Here is a 20,132-nt window from a genome sequence, read left to right on the forward strand (position 1 = left end):
AGACCAGAAAAGCACATTTCAACACATGTTCACAAGAGTGCTTGGAAAGATTAAAATATTAAGATTTCTATGAAACTGGGATAGGTGTGGTGCTGGGTTATGTGACATAACATGAAGATTAGAAAAAGGTTATCTTATAAATTCAAGTAAGCGCATAAAGTGGGTGATCCATAGAAAAATTAAAAATATACGGATCATTAATTATATTAAGTGACAGGATTAAAATATTTCTGCTATCTTTTCTGGTACTAAAATCTTGCTTAGAAAGAAAAAAAAAAAAAAAAAAAACAGAAAAAAAAAAGAAAAAAAAACCCGCAAGCCCACCAACTGTTCAAACAGCAGCTAGATTTCAAAACAGTGCTTTATAACCTGTGGAGTAGAGAAACAAAAAACAACAGAAAGATTTTATCTGATCATGATGCAAAAAAAAAAAAAGAAATAAGACTATGATCTTAGTATCCGGCTAAACTTAACCAAAAAATCATGGTAGGACTCCCTTCTTAACTTTTGTGCTATTCAAAGTAATTTTAAAAGCATCGACAGAGTGAATATATCAGAAGATGGTCACTTCATGAAGCAGGATTGTTTTGAGGACAGAACATGGGCCTGTTGAATGTACAACAATAGTAATTACATCAATTTCCTCTTAAATACACAGATTCCTCTGCTGAGCAGAAAATGAATACTAATCTTGGCAAAAATTAATTTACGTTACAGAAGAAAACAAAATCAAAAATTATTCAGGATTTCTGTAATAAATTTATTTTTACCTTAAATAATCTTGTGGAATGATAGTGATGGCTGTTTCGGTTTTCATATCCAGAGGAACTGGCATCAGCATTAGGAAAGGGGGATCAAAATTTATTTTTGGTGACTTCACAGTGCCAGACAATGCTATTTTGTAATATGATAGATTATCATTTAGACACACTGACATTTCAGATGTGTATGTCCCGGGAGAAGCTGTTTAAAAAAAAAATATATATATATATATATATATCTCTATGTTACCATAAATACATGCAACTAAGAGTTATAGTAAGAGGTTTTTATTTGCTTTTTTTTTAAAAAAAAAAAAGTCATCAGTATTGCTTTCTTACTCAAAATGTAGTTTAACGTATTAATTACTTTTCCACTTCACAAACCAAAAATCACAAGTTGATGTGATTTTTCTTCAACCATAAATTGAAGACAAAAGCTACCAACAAGGCATAAAACATAATGGAAAAATGTTTTGAAATACAGCAAGCAACTCCAAGCAACACATGCTATTAACTACTGCTCTTACATATTCACAAAATGTTTGCAGAGCAACACTTAATACAGTCTTCTCAATTTATCATACAGAGCCATGACAAGACTCTTATACCTCTATTTTTTTTATTTATAATTATATTAAACTGTTCCCAGTGCTTCACTGAAGTTATAGATTTCCATCCTATCAAAGAAAGCAGTAACATCTTTCTTTAGGACAAGAATGCTCACTTGCTGACTCAGGATCAGATCCAACTGACAAAACAACTTTTCTTCCCCTTGAGAATGCTGGGGCCCCAAAAGTAGGCCACTTAAAACATTCAAAACGACTGAGTTTGTAGGCATCAGCTGCATATGTTGGTGGGCTTTATCAACTCAAATAGTGTTACATTACTCACAACTCTAAACACTTGATTTGGAATAAAGTAGAATCCTAATATTAATGTTCTGCTATTCCTCTTCTGGTGCATGTTGTTGATTACCATCTTCCTGCATGCTCCTAAGTTTTGTTAGAAATCTGTTTTCCATTTTTTACTTAGAGTCTGGTTGCCTGAGCACACTAGTCAGAAAATACCATAGCTAAGTTATTTTGTACTCATTGAGGCAGGAAATTTCGACTCTTATTTAAATTATGGCTATTTAGAAAAAAAGTTCACACATATTCCAAGTACTCTTGGAAACCTTTAGTATCTAAGTCAATCAACCTAAATGCACAGGAAGGAGCAGTACTGAAAATGATTCAGCTGTCCCAGTATTTGATGCTTTATATGTGCAAACCAGACTTTTCAAATAATGTTATCAAGTGATTCCATGCTTTGTATTAGGTCTACAGCCATACTATTTTCCCAGAACCACAACAAACCTTTGTTTTGGCATTTTAGCTCATTATTTAGTCACATGAACTGAGATTTAATCAAAACAAGTGCTAGTTATGATTCACCATAAAAAGCCATTATACAAATCTATGAAAATGGTATATTGGCCAAACTATCTGTAGAAAAATTCAGAAAATTACTTACAAGGGCAGAAGAATACAGCAATACTGATTTTTTGTCCTGGATCAAGAAATCCAGTCTGCAAACTAAATTTAAAAATACCGTCTTCTGTATTTTCGCCTGCGTCATCACAATTCAATTTCCATGTCAACTGCTGTCTTGAGATATTCTTCAGGTCAAGCTTCTGTAAAGATTTGCAGAGAAAGGAGGACACAATCAAAGAGTGAAAGCAGCAAACACCACGAAGAACTGAGTTTATTATAACTGTAAGGTGAGAAGATGAGTATGCCTATCAGCACAAACTAGATGCTTTCCAGTCACTCACCACATTCACAAAGAGCAATACTGTCTTTCCAGAATGAAGAAAAACTCATTTATGCAATATAAATAGATCAAAGCATCACGGTGAGAGTTAGCCAAAGAGAAATGAGGAGTTTTTCCTGATACAAATGAAGCATAGCAAGCACTAAACACATGGCTCATGACATCTAGACTTACAGGTGGATATGTTGAAAAAGAAGTTCAGAATACATTTTCAAAACCCATTCTTTCAATTCAATAAAATGACAATGGAAAATGGAAACAAACAAACAAATCTATTCGTATCTCAGAGTGACTTTCAACTCCAAACACATCGATAGCTAGGAAAAAGCCTTCACTTTGTACTATCATTGTTTCCCAAAGATACTTGAAAAAGAGTTTCAAGTGTTTTCATCATTGCCAAAAATAAATTTTTAAATTCCCAAACAAAGACTTTTGGGAAATAGAAATAATAAATTGTGTTATGGTATGTTTTGCATTCATAAAGCCAAATCCTCCAAAATAGAATGGCTGTTGCCAAATATCCTATTTGGTGCCTCTTTCTCATTAAGCCCTAAATCCTGACCAGGAAATTTTGAGAGAGTGCCAGATAACACAGATCAGTACCATACAAGAAACTGGGACAGCAATTTAACCGTATGGAACATCATGGCACATCAATTGCATTTCTGTACTGTCACTGTCTCGTTTACTAATATAGTCAGAAAATATTGGGAACTAAGGATTCTCCTACAGAATTGTCCTGGGTTTGAGTGAGTGGTAGGGTTTTCTGGTAGCAGGGGAGGGGGCTATAGGGATTGGCCCCCTGTGAGAAGCTTCTCGAAGCTCCTCTGGCTAAAAGTCAGTTGCACCTCTGCAATAACGTATTTAAGGGACCTGGTGAGGAGGAGTGGGACTTGTGAGGAGGAGTTGCGGCAGCTGCATGAACACGAACATCAGTGGAGAAACAGAGGAAGAAAGGAGGGGGGATGTGTGACAGAGCAGAGACCCCCCGTATCCTGTGTTGAGATGATAGGGCGGACCCCTCCGCCACCCAAGGAGGTCTACGGTGGAACAGACACTGATTTATGGCCTATGAGGGGCCTCACATTTTCAACTAAGGTGACTGTGCCCAAAAGAGGCAGGCACATTGTGGCAATAAGTAACCCCCACTGTTGTAGTTGGGTGCTGGGAGGACTGCAACATGCAGGGGTGTCCCATGCTGGAGAAGTTCGGGAAGGGCTGCAGGCAGCACATGGGAGGGACTCAAGTTGGAGAAAGTTTGTGGACTGTCTCCTGTGAGAGAGGGGCCATGCTGGAGCAGGGGGAAGAAGTTTCAGAAGCTCACCCCACTGAAGATGTAAGGAGCGGCAGCACTGACTGCACCCCCCATTCCCTGCCCCTGCACCGCTGGGGAGAGGAGGTAGAGATATCGGGAGCAGAGCTGAGCCCGGGAAGAAGGGGGAGGGGTGGGGGGAAGGTGTTCTTAAGATGTGGCAATGCTTCTCACTGTCCTACTCTGTTAAGTGTTGTTGTTAGTGTCTGTAATAAATCTATGTTCTTTTTTTTCTTCCCCTAACAGTTCTGCCTTTTGCTGTGACCATAATGGGTGATTTTCCCCTCCTGGTTCTATCTCGAATCCCAAGTCTGGCTTATTTTCTCCTTCTCATCATTGAGGGGGGAGGGAGGAATGAATAACTGTGTGATGCTCAGTTGCTCTCTGAGCTCAAACCACAACAATTCATGGGAAGTTTGTCATGGTACCCACGCTTTCTCATATATTAGAGTCAGGACAAGCCCAATTTTGCAATTTGGAAAAATTTCTATGGATCAAATAAAAAACATCAAAATCAAAAACTGAACAAAAAGACAATGGGTAAAATTTTAAATTTTTAAACCACGTACTTGGAACACAACTGAATTTTTGTTTCCAAATCTGTATTCCTTTCCCAGTCATTTTTTAATAATTAAAAGCTGTAGCTAGGAAGAACTTTAACAGCACTTGTGATTACATACCTGAGAATTCAGATTTTCATCAGCAATATTGAAATGTATATCACTTGAATGTAGTGAAAATATAAGTTCCATTGAGGAAAACTCCAAAGGTGATTTAAGTGCTGTTGGAAAAATAGTTTCAGATATTTATACAACATTATTTTAACAAACGCTTCCTCAAAGTCGCTTCATAAAATCCTTCTTTCTGCACATTTAGCAGAACTGTTTCTCCCCTTGTTTTAAAACATATTTTCTTTCTGTTGTTCCCATACTATATACATATTTAGCATAATTTAACTTTAGGACCCTTTAGTCACATTAAAATTATTTAAATTTTGTTTCTACCAGATTTCTAGCATCTCCCCTTCATATAAAGATGCTAGTAACAAAGAGCCACCTGATCTTCTTATTGCAGATGAATGCATTTACATTTGTGATGGTAATCATCAGAACAGACTTGAAAGATTCTATCAAAAACAGCATTTCTCTTAATTTCATATAGATAAGACAAAGAAGCTGTCACAAAGGACAAAGTTTAAAGTGAGGATTTAAAAAAAAAAAAAAAAAAGATCTATGTTTATGTTCCCACAGTCTCATTTTATTTATTGATTAAACACTAGAAATGAACCTAGCAAGCATACAGTATCCTTTTATTAAAATCTGTAAGTTTGTTTCACACTCAGAAAGTGTGTCAATTAGTTCTCTTCCCTTACAAAGCCCAAAGAATTTCCTAATCACACATCTCACTTTATGTAAACAACAATACTATGTATTTCTCTGAAGCATGGGAATATAACCTCTATTAACTAATATTGTTTCAAAGTAGCAATATAATCTGCTGGAATGCATCCACCAATAAGCAACTGTGTCACTCAGGAAATCCTTGCCTCTCAGAAACTGCCTGTACAAGGAAAACAGCACAACTGAAGGACTAGGAAGGCAAGGAAAGGAAATCATCTACCCCATGGAAAAAAAAATGTGAGGCCATTACATTGACAATATGTCCTCTTCCTTTGTGTCTGGCTGAGGTTGTGGCTTGGCTTGTGTCTTTTCCAATTGAGTTCTGTGTTTTGGTTTGGTTTTTTTCTCTTTTAGTGTTGTCTTCAAGGGAAAAGTCTTACAAGTATTTGAGACCTGCTTTCATTCCCAGGTGCTGAAACAGTCTACAAACTTTCTTTTTAAAAAAAATTCAAAAAGGATACATGATGGATTGAAAACATATTGACTACACTGTAGTTAAAAGACTGGGTTGACTACTCCAAGATTACTGTGATTCTTTTCTCAGGGTGAACAATCCCAAGTACAAACATCGGATATAAACTATTGATTTAAGTGCCAACTACACTGTCCTATGAAGTCTGAATCCCAGTCAACCACAAAAACTGTCGCGGGAAAAAAAATTATAAGACTGGAAAAGAAATGTGCCATAAAGCACACACTAGTGAGAATTATTCTTATTTGTCAAATCAAAACTTAGAACTTGCAAGATGCATCTTACTCACTTTTAGTTTTTAAACTGATAACCTGAAATGATGAATCAATAACAGACATAATTTTGTCAGAATGTAATAAAATTATCAATTTCTTTTTGAACAGTAAAAATGATTTGGCTAATTGTCTGTATCTGTAGGATTATGTGAACTACTGCATGGTCAAGACATTTATTTAGACTTCTCTCCCTCCTCCCACCCCATCAAAATTCCCAGTAAGAATGTGATTCCAATACTCAAATTTAAATAGAAGCCACACTTTTTTTTAAAAAAACTATTTCTTAGAATTGAAAGTATTATATATTCATATTAATACTATGATTACTTGTTGTTGGCCTATACTGGTATTTTGAAGAAATTCTATATGACATAAGTACAAATCTCTGGTAAAATTTAGATAAGATTGAGACGTACTGATTGCATTATTCCACAAAGAAAGATAAAAGCAATAAACATTCTATTTTTTTCTCCAGGTTACACAAATCACTTCTGAACTAGAAATTTGACACTTTGATTAATGATTTTTACCTAGAGATGTGATTTCTAATAATCTCATATACATAAGTGCACTTATCTTTATTCTATGTGTTCTTAAACTAAATATATTTAGAAATGTTTAAGATTTATTTACTTCCATCACAGGGTCTAAAGAAGATCTCTCAGATTTTTCTGATATCTTAAAAGATCTCAAAATTAAGACTTAAGTTAAAGCCCTACAGAGAAAAAAAATAGAGAAAGCATAAATAAAAATAATAATAAGTCTCATCTCAAATATACAGTGATTATATATTAAAAACTGAGAAGAGGAAAGCTAGTGGATTCAAGTATTCACAGTGTGTAGGTCTACATGACGATAAGGATCAATCAGACAAGAAACTAAAAGAGACCAACCAGTTCTTTTAAGACAAGCAGAGAAGAATCATTTAAGATATCAATTCCTTGCTGCAGGCAAACAGCCTGTAACTTTGGCCATTAACAAACTCTGACAGGCCAGAAGGGTGCAGTTCTGCACATAAAAGCAAACAGAAGCTAATGGACTAAATTACCACCAATTCTCTCAGATGGGATCAGGGCCAGATGCATTTTAAAAGAATTTTAATTATAGCTAGGTCTCCTAATTTTGACAGAGTAAGATATTAAAAAAAAAAAAAAAAAAAGAAAGAGTATGACTGATATCACTTTTTTGCATTTTTCAGATGAACTGCTATAAATACTGGGGTCTGCATGATAAGGTCTAGAAATACTAATGACTAGGTGGAAACAAAAATGAGTTTTGATAAACTTATTTTTATAAAAGGCAAATGGCTATATTAAAAAAATATATATATATTTTTTCCCAGCACATTATAATTATGTATAGAAAGTTAAGCTTTACACATAGTTAAAAACACAATTCAAAAATTTGAAAATTTTGCAGCTTTCCAAGAAATTTACAAATTATACGCTTATCAATCAGATTGCAGTTAAGTAGTAATTCCCTGCAATTGGAATACAAGCGAAAACATCACTACAAATATAAATATCCACCATCTGCTGAAGTCCCCAGTTTACCTACCGACTGCTTTAACTCTAAAGAATGGAACAGCCACGGTGACCGCCTGTGGCCGAGGAGCCACCATGTGCTTTACCGACCCAGCAGAACTGGGGGACACAGGGCCCGGCTCTGTCGGTGGGAAGTTGGCCTGGGGAGCAGTAACTGGAAGACTGAAGTCATAGGCTGCCACCTAAAGGAGAAAAGTATCATTGTGGTCACTTCCCCAGGGAAATTGTAGGTGCTTCTTGAACCGAGTGAGTGGTATTACTACCTCAGAAGAATTACTGAAATTCATTTAGGACCTGATCATTGTATTAATAGGGTGGTAGTTTATTAGCACCCAGTATCAGCCCTTTAGGGAAGTAGTGGTCACACACTTTTTGCCCAAGTGAATTAAAAACTATATGCAAAATGTATCATGGTTATCAGCACAGCTACGGACAAGGCTTCTGGTAAATCACTGTGTTGTGTTCCTCTCCAACCATTCTCCGGAGTGAAAAAAGACTGGAGCAGTGGCCCAACTGCACAAGCACAAGCAAAGAGGAGGAAAACAAACCTGTGTAAGTTAAGAAAGGCTTTCTCAGATGCTGAATAGAAAAGGTCAGCTGCTATGGTATAACCAGCATAAACAAAATGGGCTCTGAGATCAAGGTGGAGCATGAGCTAAAATCAAGAAACCTCAGAAAAAAAAAAAAAAAACAAGCTCTTAAGACCCTTGTCACGGACTCCTGGAATTCAGTGGCATTCAAAATTCCAGTGATTTTGATCCTAGTTTTATCTCTGCAATCACATCCCCAAATAAGTGGGATTTAGAATTTAAAAGATATCATGTTTTATACAAAATCCTCTTTTTTTTTGCCAGACTCTGTACTTAAGAGGCCAAATTTATTTCATAGTGCACTTTCAAGGAAGCATTTCTTGCCTCTCGCTCTGGCTTTTCAAGGATTGACATACGAGAGCAATATGTTCTCCAGACAAAAAGGTATGAATAACCATAAGAAAGGTTATGGATAACCATAAGAAAGGTAGCAAATAAATAAAAAAAAAAAAATAATAATAACAAAACTTCTGCACTGAAACCACTGTTAGAGTCCCTCAAATTCTGTTTTCACTCTGAAGGTCACTGAAATCTCCAGAAAGTACTCTGGCCTATAAAATCTGTATGCTGCTTAAAATTTGCAGTAAATGAATCATTTAAAAGCTTTCAAAAACAGCATAAAATGGTGCATCATGCTTCACTTTCATATACATGGTAGTGAATAGAATATATAAATGACAGGAAAAAAAAAAAAAAAATGTCCTGAGCCAGGACATGAGGCACATATCCATCTGTAATGGAATCAACACAGAGCTGAGATAATGAGAAGCAAGTATGCAGCTCTTACAGTGTTTGGAGCTCCAGCAGGGTTTGCAACACACAATTACGAACTCCTGGTGAACGAGATGTGTGCTGAGCCTTGAGGAACATTTTGTGTATTTGTGTCTAACAAGAGGAAATCATGGGATGAGGGGAAGTTTTTGTAGTGAGATCACCACAGTCTCTCGATTTATACTGATACTTCAAATCTGAGAATTACCAGACTTTACAACATAGAATTGGCTTTTCAAAATTAACATGGTGAATTCCATTTAAGATTTTTTAGTAACTAATGCTTGAGTTATGTCATAAAGATTGAGTAAAAATCTCCTGATGTGATTTAGATACTGTTCTATTTTTAGTATGCTAAGTCACCCACATACAGTACTTCAAGTTACAACTTCAAAATATGGTCTTGTGGCATAAAACCACATAATTAAAAATTACACTGTAAATATTCTTTCCTTCATACTGTGCGAAGTTTCTTGCACTTCAAAGTATGTGTGAAATACACGATTTCACATCACTAACAGTGGCTCCTTACAGTTCTAGAGAAACAACTGACTATCTTTTCTTACAGTAGAATGTAACAAGCATTGCATTTCAAGGCTGTGAAATCCATCCAAAAAAACCTTCTAAAACTTTTTCCAAAAACATAAGAGAAGTTTATCTATCTCTTTAAGAGACAGATCAGAGTAGAATACATGGTTATTTGGTAACCCTGACAGCTGTTAAAATATGAGAAAACTATAACGTGAACCAATACCAGAAAGAAAGAAGAGGAAAAAAAAAAAAAAAAAACACACATATTCAAGACTCTCTAGATCACGCATCTCATACAACAGTCACAACACAGACACAATCAGAAGTTTCTGTCAAACTCCTTCAGCTGTACGAGAAGTCTGCTATATCAAGTACAGTGTACCCAGCATACATCTTCAGAAGCGTAATATGCAAAATGCTGCATAAATAACCAACTTATCTCCCAAGCATTATGGGTCACTGCAAGAAGACCAGATTGAAGATCACTGTGCATCTCAATGCACATCTCAGGTCCTACACAGGCAATTCTAAAACTTGAAATACTATTGCCAAGAATTGCAGTATAAAACAGTGAGCTACAAAATCCTTTCTGCCCCTAGCAGGTATGACATATATAACAATATAATGGCACTAAGTTTTTAAGGTTTGGTCAGCTTAAAATGTTTCGTCTATAATAGATATTATTACCTCATCGACTGTGCAAAGGAGTACTGTCTAGCACAGCAAATGTTCTTCATCAGTGCTGCTACATTTAGTATGTTTAAGTCTGACAACAAAAGGTGGAATCCCTTTAACCCTCTCCCAAAGCAGCTATTCAAAAACTGTTTTTCATTCCCACATTCAGGAAAATTTGGTTTAGTATTACTATGCAACAAAGGCTTTATTTGCTAAGAACTGGCAAACAAAACCAAATATGTGTAAGACAGTCACTTATTTCACTACATGTAGGACATGATGTTCACCGAAAACCTGTATTTGCTTGTAAGTACAAGGGTACAAATTCAGAGCCAACATAACTCTTAGAAATGTATGTCTAACTGAGAACAAATCATAGACCTTTTGTTTCATTCATATATATCTTTGCCTCATTAACTGCACATTAATGAATCTGTACTACAAATGAAAAATTCTTTTAAAATTCTATACACCTAGAAATCATATTATAATCCATACACACACACATACATACATACTTTGCTGAAACAGAATAAAAACTTAATTTCACTTTTTTAGGACTTCACTTTGCAAATAGAATCATTGATTTTTCTTTCTAGATATCTTTTAAGAAAAAAAAAAAATGCATTTTTAATCTCAAACTCCATAATGGAAAGTTTTCTCATAAGATTATATACGTGAACAAAATGATGACAATATTAAAAAAAATAATCCTTATACTACTACTGGACTTGCAGTTGCTTTTTAAATACCCTATGAATATTTTACAGTTATTTATCTATTGAGATATTTTTCTGAAGCCGCATTTAAATTCATAAACCAGAGAATACAGGGAGTTGCAGGAAGCAAGCAGCCTAGAGAAAGTTCTTTGACAAACACTCAAGGTTGTTTATATCATTATAAGAAATATTTTTCCTGTCCTGATTTACACTAATTATGCACATTAACTGGAAAGGAGGCATCATCTACAAAGTGGTAGTCTTAGCAATTAAAATACTTCAAAAGAAGCTTTAAAAAGACTAGTCACATGAGACAAAGGAGCCTTTAGTTATTCATTCACATAGAACACCTCCAAAGGATGCCAGAAAAAAACATACTTGTCTAGGTTGCCACCAGAAGATAAAAATTCTTTAAATAAAACTGATATTTCTTCAAACTTCTATTTAGTGCACATTTTAAAACACCTTCCAATTTTTTTGCTAGACTTGCTAAACAAAAAGAATTTGTTGATTTTAAGAAATCTGTCTGATGAAGAAAGCTCTGCTACCAAAGCTCGTCTGAATCTATGAAATAGGTTTGATACAATGTGCATGGTAGCTCTAAGTCCAACATTGGAGAGTGAACATAGATGACTGGTTTCCTGCCTCAAGCCTAAATACTCAGTATACCAAAAGAAACAAGAGGGGAAATAACTAACCCATCAACCAGGACAATTAAAATGGTATTTTATATAAAATACATGCATAAAGGATAAACAAACTAAAGCACAGTTGTCAGCTTAAGGGGGAGAATCTGAGAATAAAAAAAAAATGTATGCTTTATAAAATATGTTTTGCTAATTATTATTGTAATACAGCACATATTCTCAAGGTTAAGTAAAAACTTTGCTATCAAATCCAGGAATCATATGGTTTATTTAGCACAGGAATATGTGACATCTCCCTAAAACTGCAGTACTTGCTGTCACAGTACAACTTCACAAGGAATTGCAAGTAAATCAGAAAGCTAATTAATGTCTTAAAATTAAGTTAAAACATCTGTAAAGAATAATACTCTTTTACTTATCATATAATAACATGCGGACTGTTCAAATATCTTGAAGCACTAAAAGTCATTCAATTTTTGTGTAAAGGCTGATTTTAAAGTTTCTTTATTTATATCAGTAATAACATAGAGATTCAGCGGTGAAACAAGGAGAGAAAAATGTGATGTACATTAGAAAAAAATCAGTCTGATTCAAATTTGAATCTAACTGCAAAACCAAGAGTTTATGTCCTGCAACTGTATACAATACACATTCCCAACCTCCATTGAGCTTTTCCTCAAAACATGTTTAAATCTTTCATGCAGCCTAAATTCCCCAGCTTTATATCACAGATCAGCAGCTTTCCACAATGAATAATGTAACTGGTGTTCAAAGCCATCATTCAAAACACTGAAATAAAACTAAATCTTTTCTTTGTATATGGTCGGAGATGAGGCACCAGCAATACTCTGTAATTCCACATCTGCAGATTTTCCATAGAATTCATTTCTTACACCATGAATTCTGTTCTTTCGTTAAAAAAAAAAAAAAAAAAAAAAAAAATCATTAAAAATGTCAAAGAAACCCCAACACCTGTCACTTCTGTACAAAAAGCTTAAGCAATAAGCTCTGACAGGTGTGACTTGCTCTATTTATCTCAATCAAAAGCCCTCATCGGGCTTCATTATTACACAGCTGTGTATTCTGTCTTTTTTCCAAGATGCAGGAATTTGTTATTTTTCAGCAGGGTAAAAAAAGAAAAATAATCATTTTGAAGCAGTATACTTCTACACCTTGCTTTGCCTGTTTTTCCTTATCAAGCCATGCATGACACTGCTGCTAGCAGGTGGATTGTCCTGTCCAGAGAAACACAGGGGACAGTTGAGGAATGAATATGAGAAAATATTTACAGTGACCACATGCTGCCAGTTTCCCTGGCACAAAACCAAAGGAATTATGTGCTCCTCACTGTTAACCAGACAGACATCTTGAAGAAAGCTAACCATGTTCAGAAAAGCCATGCTTCTATGCTTCTTGGACAGTACAATTTAAAACTCAGTCCAAAAATAATCATTTCTAGCAATCAATCAATAAATAATATTACTAGTAATAATTCTTAGCTCTGTGTCTGGGTAGGAATGAGGGACCTACAACAGATATTTGGCCAGACAGCCATGGAGTTTTTAATTTGGTTTTGTTTGGCTGTTTTTTTTTTTTTTTTTAGTTACCAGAAAATTTTTTTCTATTCAGCTTTGAAATGAGAACCCTGCCTAGCAATTCAGACATTCAGCTGGCTAAACCTCCTTATACTGCATTGAAAAAAAAACCACCCAAACAAACTAAAATGTAATTGAAGTGTCTCTCAAATAAAATTATATCAAAACAGAAAACAAAGCAGCAATATTAAGATGTATTTGTCAGCTTACCTATTTATATATATTTTTATACACTGCTTTCACTTACAGCTCTTCAGAGCCAAAAAACACCAAGGTTAAATTCTCTCCAATGAGGCAGAGAGCCCTGTCACCTCTAACAGCTTCTGAGATGATGGAATAACAGGAAGGAACAGCCAGGCCGTGTCTGAGCAGCATCTCAGCCTTATCTAGAACGCACCAACTTAATTTTACCACTTAGAATAGAGAGAGTTATCTCAAAATTTTTTAGATACTATAAGCATGCCAACATACTTCATCTCTAACAGCATCTTTTCATGTCACACATATTTTTAAATACTTTTAGTGAGAATTGGAGAAGTTATTCAGGGTTCCTATATATTTACTTCTTTTGCTGATTTGAAGCTTTTTGAGGCAGAAGGAAAGCTATTGCCAAGTTGATTCCTAGCAGGAGAATTCAAGATTGCAGTCAAGATTAAATTCTTGAAACCTTACATTAATAATTCAAATAGTTTTAATAAAATTTTAAAACATATTAAAATAATTTCATGCTTTTGTGATTTTTTTTTTAATCAGCACTTCTGAATTCTTTTGTTTAAATTTTTCCTTAGTTCTAGCATCTACTTTCTTAGCAATAAGATCAATATAGTGGGGTTTTGTTGGTTTATAGGGTAGCGTTGTCAGTAATGACTACAACAGCAGCAAGTGTCAGTAGAACCAGAAGGAAGACAGAAAAGAATGGGACTCGATGGGATACAGAAGGTTTGTAGCAGCTGAGAAGTACGCTGGGTAAGAGCAGTTGTCCAGAAAATGGTGATGAGATCAGAGAAACAGCTGTTCAAGTGCAGAGGCAGGAAACAGTACTTGCAACTGTGAAACCTGAATAAGGGAAGCTCGATATACAGAGATTAGAGTTTTTTCAAGACTGGAAAGTCAGGAAAGAGATGCAAGAAACCTGGTGAGAAAAGGGGTAAATCTAGATGAGGTAGAATGATAAAGAACCCTGATCCAGTAGAGAATGTTTTAAGAATCAGCAACTACTGAGAGCTTCTGATCACTGTAAGAGATGTGGGTACTTGGACTACTTCCTTAACAGAACTATGGTTTTTATTAGTATTCTACTTTGCAGGAGTTAAATAAAGGCAAAGATACAGCATCCTAGGGGGTTCCATACTTCCAGATGCTTCCTTTAGTCACACCATACTGGGCAACACATTTAGTTTCAAAGTTGTCTTCATTTAACATTAGTCAGTGTTATTGCTGCCAGCTATCAGTGCTGTACACTCGATGACGTTAACTTGACCACCAGTGGCTTGTAAGCTGTAAGTGTATTTGGGCACCTCTTGCCTAACAGTAAGCAAGTGAGCCCCTGGCAGGCAGGCAGTAGCACACTGGAGCAGAAGGAAGCACCAGCTCTACATTGAGCTTACCCAGCACAAGGGTAACGGCAGACAGAAAGACTGTGAGCACGTGGAGAGAAGGGGAAACCAAAACGAAGACATTTCATTAAAGCAGCAATTATTATTTGGTTATTATGAGGTATAAAGTACCCCAGGAAAATTTCCTTTTTGAAATTATTTATTCCCTTACTTGTGAAGGAAGTTGTTCTGCTTGCCAAATATTATTATCAAGACTGGAAAAACACAGACTCAGGGTTTGAAAAATTAAAAAAGGATGACTTCAGAAAACCCTGTAGAGAAATTTGTAATCAATAGTTGAAATATATTCTACAGATTTTTATTTTTTAAGAAGAGCAGTCACAAAACAGATCCAGTCAAATGTAAGAATGATTTTTTTTCCAAACCTTTATAGCAATTAAAGCAAACTGCCAACTAGCATAACGTTGTCTTCAGTTAGGTTACCATACCACCAGTATCAAATGACAGTTGGAGATGCTCATCAATAACAAACAGTAATACTGAACAGTAGTTCAGATGACAAGTGAAATTAAGCATAAAGAACCATCTGCTATTTCATCGGTCTTCAGAAATATTAATTTAGTTAATCACTTGAATATACAGAAGTATCAGTAGCAAAATTTCTACTCTCAATCCATCCTTCAAATTTACAAGAAAATAGAAATAGAGCTGAATTGTAACAATGGGAAATAGAGTACTGAGAGACAAATAAAATCCCTATTTTGAAGGAGGGAGGGGAAAGGAGTGGGCAATGTTGGATTTTAGAGAGTTGATATTTCAGTACTCTGTAAGGGCATGACTGACCTTCCACTACACTCTACTACAAGGGAAAATAAGGGATCACTCCGTACAGCAGCACTATCACCAGAGAAATTCAATGCCATAAGCAAGAACAGAGCTGTCAGATTTCAGGTTATGGCTGACATCAATATGTATGTGGTTTAGATCTTATAACACAATTGCGTGCTTTTAGCTACCGAGGTTAAAGGAAAAAGAAAATGAAAACTGCATCTACAGTGTCAATTAGAATACCTCTGTTAAATACTTGATAAGACTTAAGCGAAATTGTTTTATGAAAATAAAGTGAAATTCAGGCCTTGGAGGTTAAATTACTGCTACCTGCTAAATCTTATACATAGTACACACCCTTGTATCATCCACAGAACAATATTGCTAGGCATTATTTTAGTATTTCTAGGCCCTATTTATAATTTAAAAATCAGTATGTTTGTGGAATTCTGTTTTTATAGAAGTCCTAACTGAATTTTCTGTATAGATGCTGAAGCAAAAAAAAAAAAAAAAAAAAAAAAAAAAAAAATTAACCACTAGTTTAACTAGGCTAAAGCATTAGCTGTACCATCATTACCTTGTTCCCATGTAACCTACAAACAGAACGAATATCTCAAAACTAAGCATATTCTATTCCAAAGTAATCAGATGATACAAAATGAAAAACAGGAAAGAATGGAAACTTGGGAGATTTGGAAATGTCTTTAGGAAGGGCATTACAATTTTAGCAACCATTTAGTTTCTCTGCTTAGTGTAGCTTACTAAAAGCTAACTAGGAGTTACAAAGCAGTATTTTGTTTCTTATTTCTATTGACAATCTTTCAATTAGAATTAAAAAAAAAAAAAGAATGTTGTTGAATACTTATTATTTTAAGCTGAGAAATGTTCTTTAAGAGGGTGCTGTTACAACATATTGCTTTTGTAAATGAAATATGCATCTCAGAGGACTTTACCGGTAAAATAAAAATCAAAACTAAAGTTTCAAAGCTTGACTATAAGAACAGTAATAATATATACCTACTTATTAAAAGTTCAAACAATCTTTTCCCAATGTTTGTTTTACATGGCTATACACTATTTTATGTACTTTTTATTTATAAAGGAAGCTGGTCTTTCCATATTCCAATTTCTTCATTCTAAGCTAAAAAACTATATCCCTTTGTATTAGTTATTGTTTAACTAGTTTGAATTTCATACTTAGCAAGAGACAGCTACTAAGAAGTACTGTTATAATTACTAAGAGCCTTAACACTGGCCATAGTGGGGCCAGAATTTTGTCTTTGGAGCAACAACATGCTGCTAGAATATGATTTTACAATGGATAAATGAGATTGCCTGACAGATGACTTGTCCCCCTGGGAAAGTGTGAAGCATTTCTGGTGATAAGAGTCTTCGATAATGGAGATATCTTCTCAGGTGATTTGTTCCAACATTTGCCTCTTTTTGCTGAGAGTTTTTATATCTAATCTAATCCGCCTGGCATAATTTAAACCCACTACTCATTACCTATCTATGGTAGTGAACAAACATGTAAATTATATTCCACAGAATATTGGAAGTTAGTTCCATTTTTTACACAGTCTGTGCTTTCTGGACTTCTGATCATTTCCATTGCTTTCTTTTCCAACGGAAATTTTCCCACTTCTTTCTTTAGGCATGGCACCTTAAATGGGATAAGTGTTCCAGCTGAAGTGTTACCAGCACTGATTAGGATACTTATCTTACTTGCTTTACTAACTTTATTTTTATTTATATAAATCAGTATGATGTCTGCCTCTACTCTTAATTCTTGTTCAGCTTGTGATCTACAATACTATACACATAGATTACTTGAACAGCATTATCTAGTCTTGCATTTCTATTATTGACCTTTCCTACTTAAATTAAAATGTCATCATTTTTCCTTACTGAGTTTCTCTCCAGTTTGACAATAGGTCACTGGTGATACTTTGTGCATACTATTTAGCAAACAATTACATACTTTCCTAGTATCTAGTCTAAATCTGACTACCTTGCTCATGACAATGTTGCATCAGACAGTGTCAAGAGACTTAAAGATATGACATCTGCTACTACTCCCCTAACCTCAAGGCCTGTTATGCTATAGGAAGAAATTAATTTGGTTTGAAATAGCTTATTTTTTTGAATCTGTTGACTCATGTTTTGTCAGGAAAAATCATCTCAGAGTAGTGAATGTGCTATAAATTCACACCATCATCTATTTTGCAACAACTTTCCATGCGTACACAGAATCTATGCTGATAGCAATAAAAGGAAAAAAAAAATCGTTACCAGAAGCAGCATCTAATATGTACATATTATTTGATCGATGCTTTGAACAAAGAAATTCCATTTTACTCAAAAAATTGAAGTGCCAGGAAGGAGTGAGGGGAAGAAAAGTGAAAAAGAACATTGTTGACCCTTCCAAGATGCATTGTCTCTGATTTTTTTTTTTTAAGGTAAAAATGCAGCTAATTCAACAGGTTTATGTGCTGTAGCAGTGGTCCGAGGCTGTTTGTTCTGAAGCTGGTTCAAAATTTCAAATACTAAATTTTCTTTCAGTTCATTGTTCTCCAAATACATGGAAACCCCAAACCCTCCATTTCTAAAGCACTGCTCAATAGATTTAGACTTAAAATTTTCTATAGCACTCTCTATTGACATCTACCACCAAGAAAATGCTATTTTCCTGGTGTAAAACTAACTCATAAAGTCTTACATCTTCAATTTATTTCCCTCAAGTAGCTCAAATCAGAAATCAACTTTTCCAAACTTTATGACATATAAAACTGCTTTTGCAGTCCCTCAGTCATCTGAGAGTTAAAGCACAAAGAGCTGCAAAAAGAAAATGGCTGCCAGTTTGTTGAATGATTTAATGAATGCATGGTAAGACATTTCAATTTAAGTTTGAAACTTTTCCATTTTTAAGTCCTTGAGAAAGTGTGCTGTCTTCATGAATGCAAACATTTAAGGAAAGCATCAAAAGTTATATAAAGGTTATTTCAGAACTTGTTTCCTTAAGAATCAGATTATTATTATAAAACTTGCACATTAAAATGTGCATCTAAAATGTCTCTATTCTTTCACCATAGAAATATCACAGAGCATGATTTTAAATTAGAATAATCACCACTGCCCCATAAACCTACCTCTTTTGGCATGAAGGATAACAAGCACTGCAAAGATGACTTTCCCTTCAAGTTAACTGAATACAAATAAGGCTTTGAAGAACAGCAGTCAACCACTGTCAAACAAAATTCAGAATACAGATGTTATTATACTAAATATCAACTTTGTAATAGTTGCAGTACTTCAGTGATTTCCAACATAAAGTATCTAGGTATTTTTATGGTAAACATTTCTCAGGAAGGTACAAATTAATATAGGTTTTCTCACAAGGATTCTGGAGGTAATTTTGAGAAGTGTTAATCACCAGCAACTTTCATTAAAATTATTGACTTGGGAGAACACAATATTTCAGAAAAACAAAACAAAACAAAAACAAACAAACAAAAAAAACAAAGTTATTTACCTTTGAATAAAAGCATTAGGCAAAAATAGTTACCTAAATAATGAAAACTAATGCCACATTGATAAAAACAGTTGGCTGAAACTGTTTTCTACATTACTTTTAGGCATAATTTACACTACAGCAGTTTACCAGTAAGGCTTCGTTCATTTTTCAGACTTTCATGTTAAATTTTAAGGCAATGTCAGAAGCATGGGTTTCCAGAAAACAACGTTAACAGTCCTCTGAGATCAGTATTCATCTTGAAACACCATTTGAACAGTACTGGACCTGAGTAGATGTCACATTACTTGCTTCAAGTACAAACTCCAATCTAGAAATTGTGTGCAATTAGTTGATTCTCATGCTGGAGAGTTGCCTATTGTAGACAGTCTAACAGTCTTCTTCCAAGTTAAGATGATGGACTAGGAGCCTTCACCTTCCCTTTGAAGATCACTACATGTTAAGTAAAGCCCTCTCTTCTTGTCAGATAATTTTTTTGTTGTCAATCACATACTGTTCTACATAAAGTTACAACTAAATAATATATCCTGCCTTGAAAAAGAAAGAGTCCTGATTTCCTGAGCTTGCAGGGACAAGAGGCCATATACTCATAGCTGCAAAATTCTCTCCTGAACAAACAAGTTAGAATAGCAAAGGAGATGCCAGGACTGAAGTAGGAAAGGTATGAGCAACAATAAGTGAAGGATAAGAATGTGTACTAGTTCTATCAAGAAACAAAGAATAGCCATCTAATTACACATATTGCACCAACGTCACTCTGAGTCGGCCATCATGCAGAACAGAGGTCCTGTGATTAACCTGCAGGCACCTTGTACCATTAGGAGAAATTAACTGAAGTGTAAACATTGTCAAAACAGTGGATAAAAGTCCATGAATAAGAAATAAGTATAGTTGTTTGGCTTTGTTTGGGTTTTTTAATTGTTTTTCTATTTTAACTGATGAGAGGGTGTTCAACTTTTTTTTTAACATACCTTAGAAACTATAGAACACAAAAAAAAAAAGGAGGGGAGGAAAAAAAAAAAAAATCTACAGGCAACCTGACATTATGCAAATGCTTATTTTTGGCAAATGCCATTTTAGAGGCAAACCAAAATGTCTCCTCTTAATTTATA

The 20,132-nt window shown here is 34.8% G+C and overlaps 1 protein-coding gene across 1 annotated transcript in view; it reads right to left on the minus strand.

Moving 5' to 3' along the window:
- Positions 1 to 20,132, minus strand: part of CFAP47 (cilia and flagella associated protein 47) — a 341,806-nt gene that overhangs the window by 291,814 nt on the left and 29,860 nt on the right. Inside the window, exons 21-25 of the mRNA XM_042788270.1 lie at positions 18,638 to 18,732; positions 7,590 to 7,758; positions 4,566 to 4,666; positions 2,274 to 2,433; positions 771 to 963 (exon numbers count right to left, since the gene is read on the minus strand). Coding sequence (XP_042644204.1) covers positions 771 to 963; positions 2,274 to 2,433; positions 4,566 to 4,666; positions 7,590 to 7,758; positions 18,638 to 18,732 — 718 coding nt within the window. The remainder of the gene's footprint in view (positions 1 to 770; positions 964 to 2,273; positions 2,434 to 4,565; positions 4,667 to 7,589; positions 7,759 to 18,637; positions 18,733 to 20,132) is intronic.

The sequence above is a fragment of the Tyto alba genome, unplaced genomic scaffold (genome assembly GCF_018691265.1).
Source record: "Tyto alba isolate M040663 unplaced genomic scaffold, T.alba_DEE_v4.0 Super-Scaffold_14, whole genome shotgun sequence".
Classification (NCBI taxonomy): Eukaryota; Metazoa; Chordata; class Aves; order Strigiformes; family Tytonidae; genus Tyto; species Tyto alba.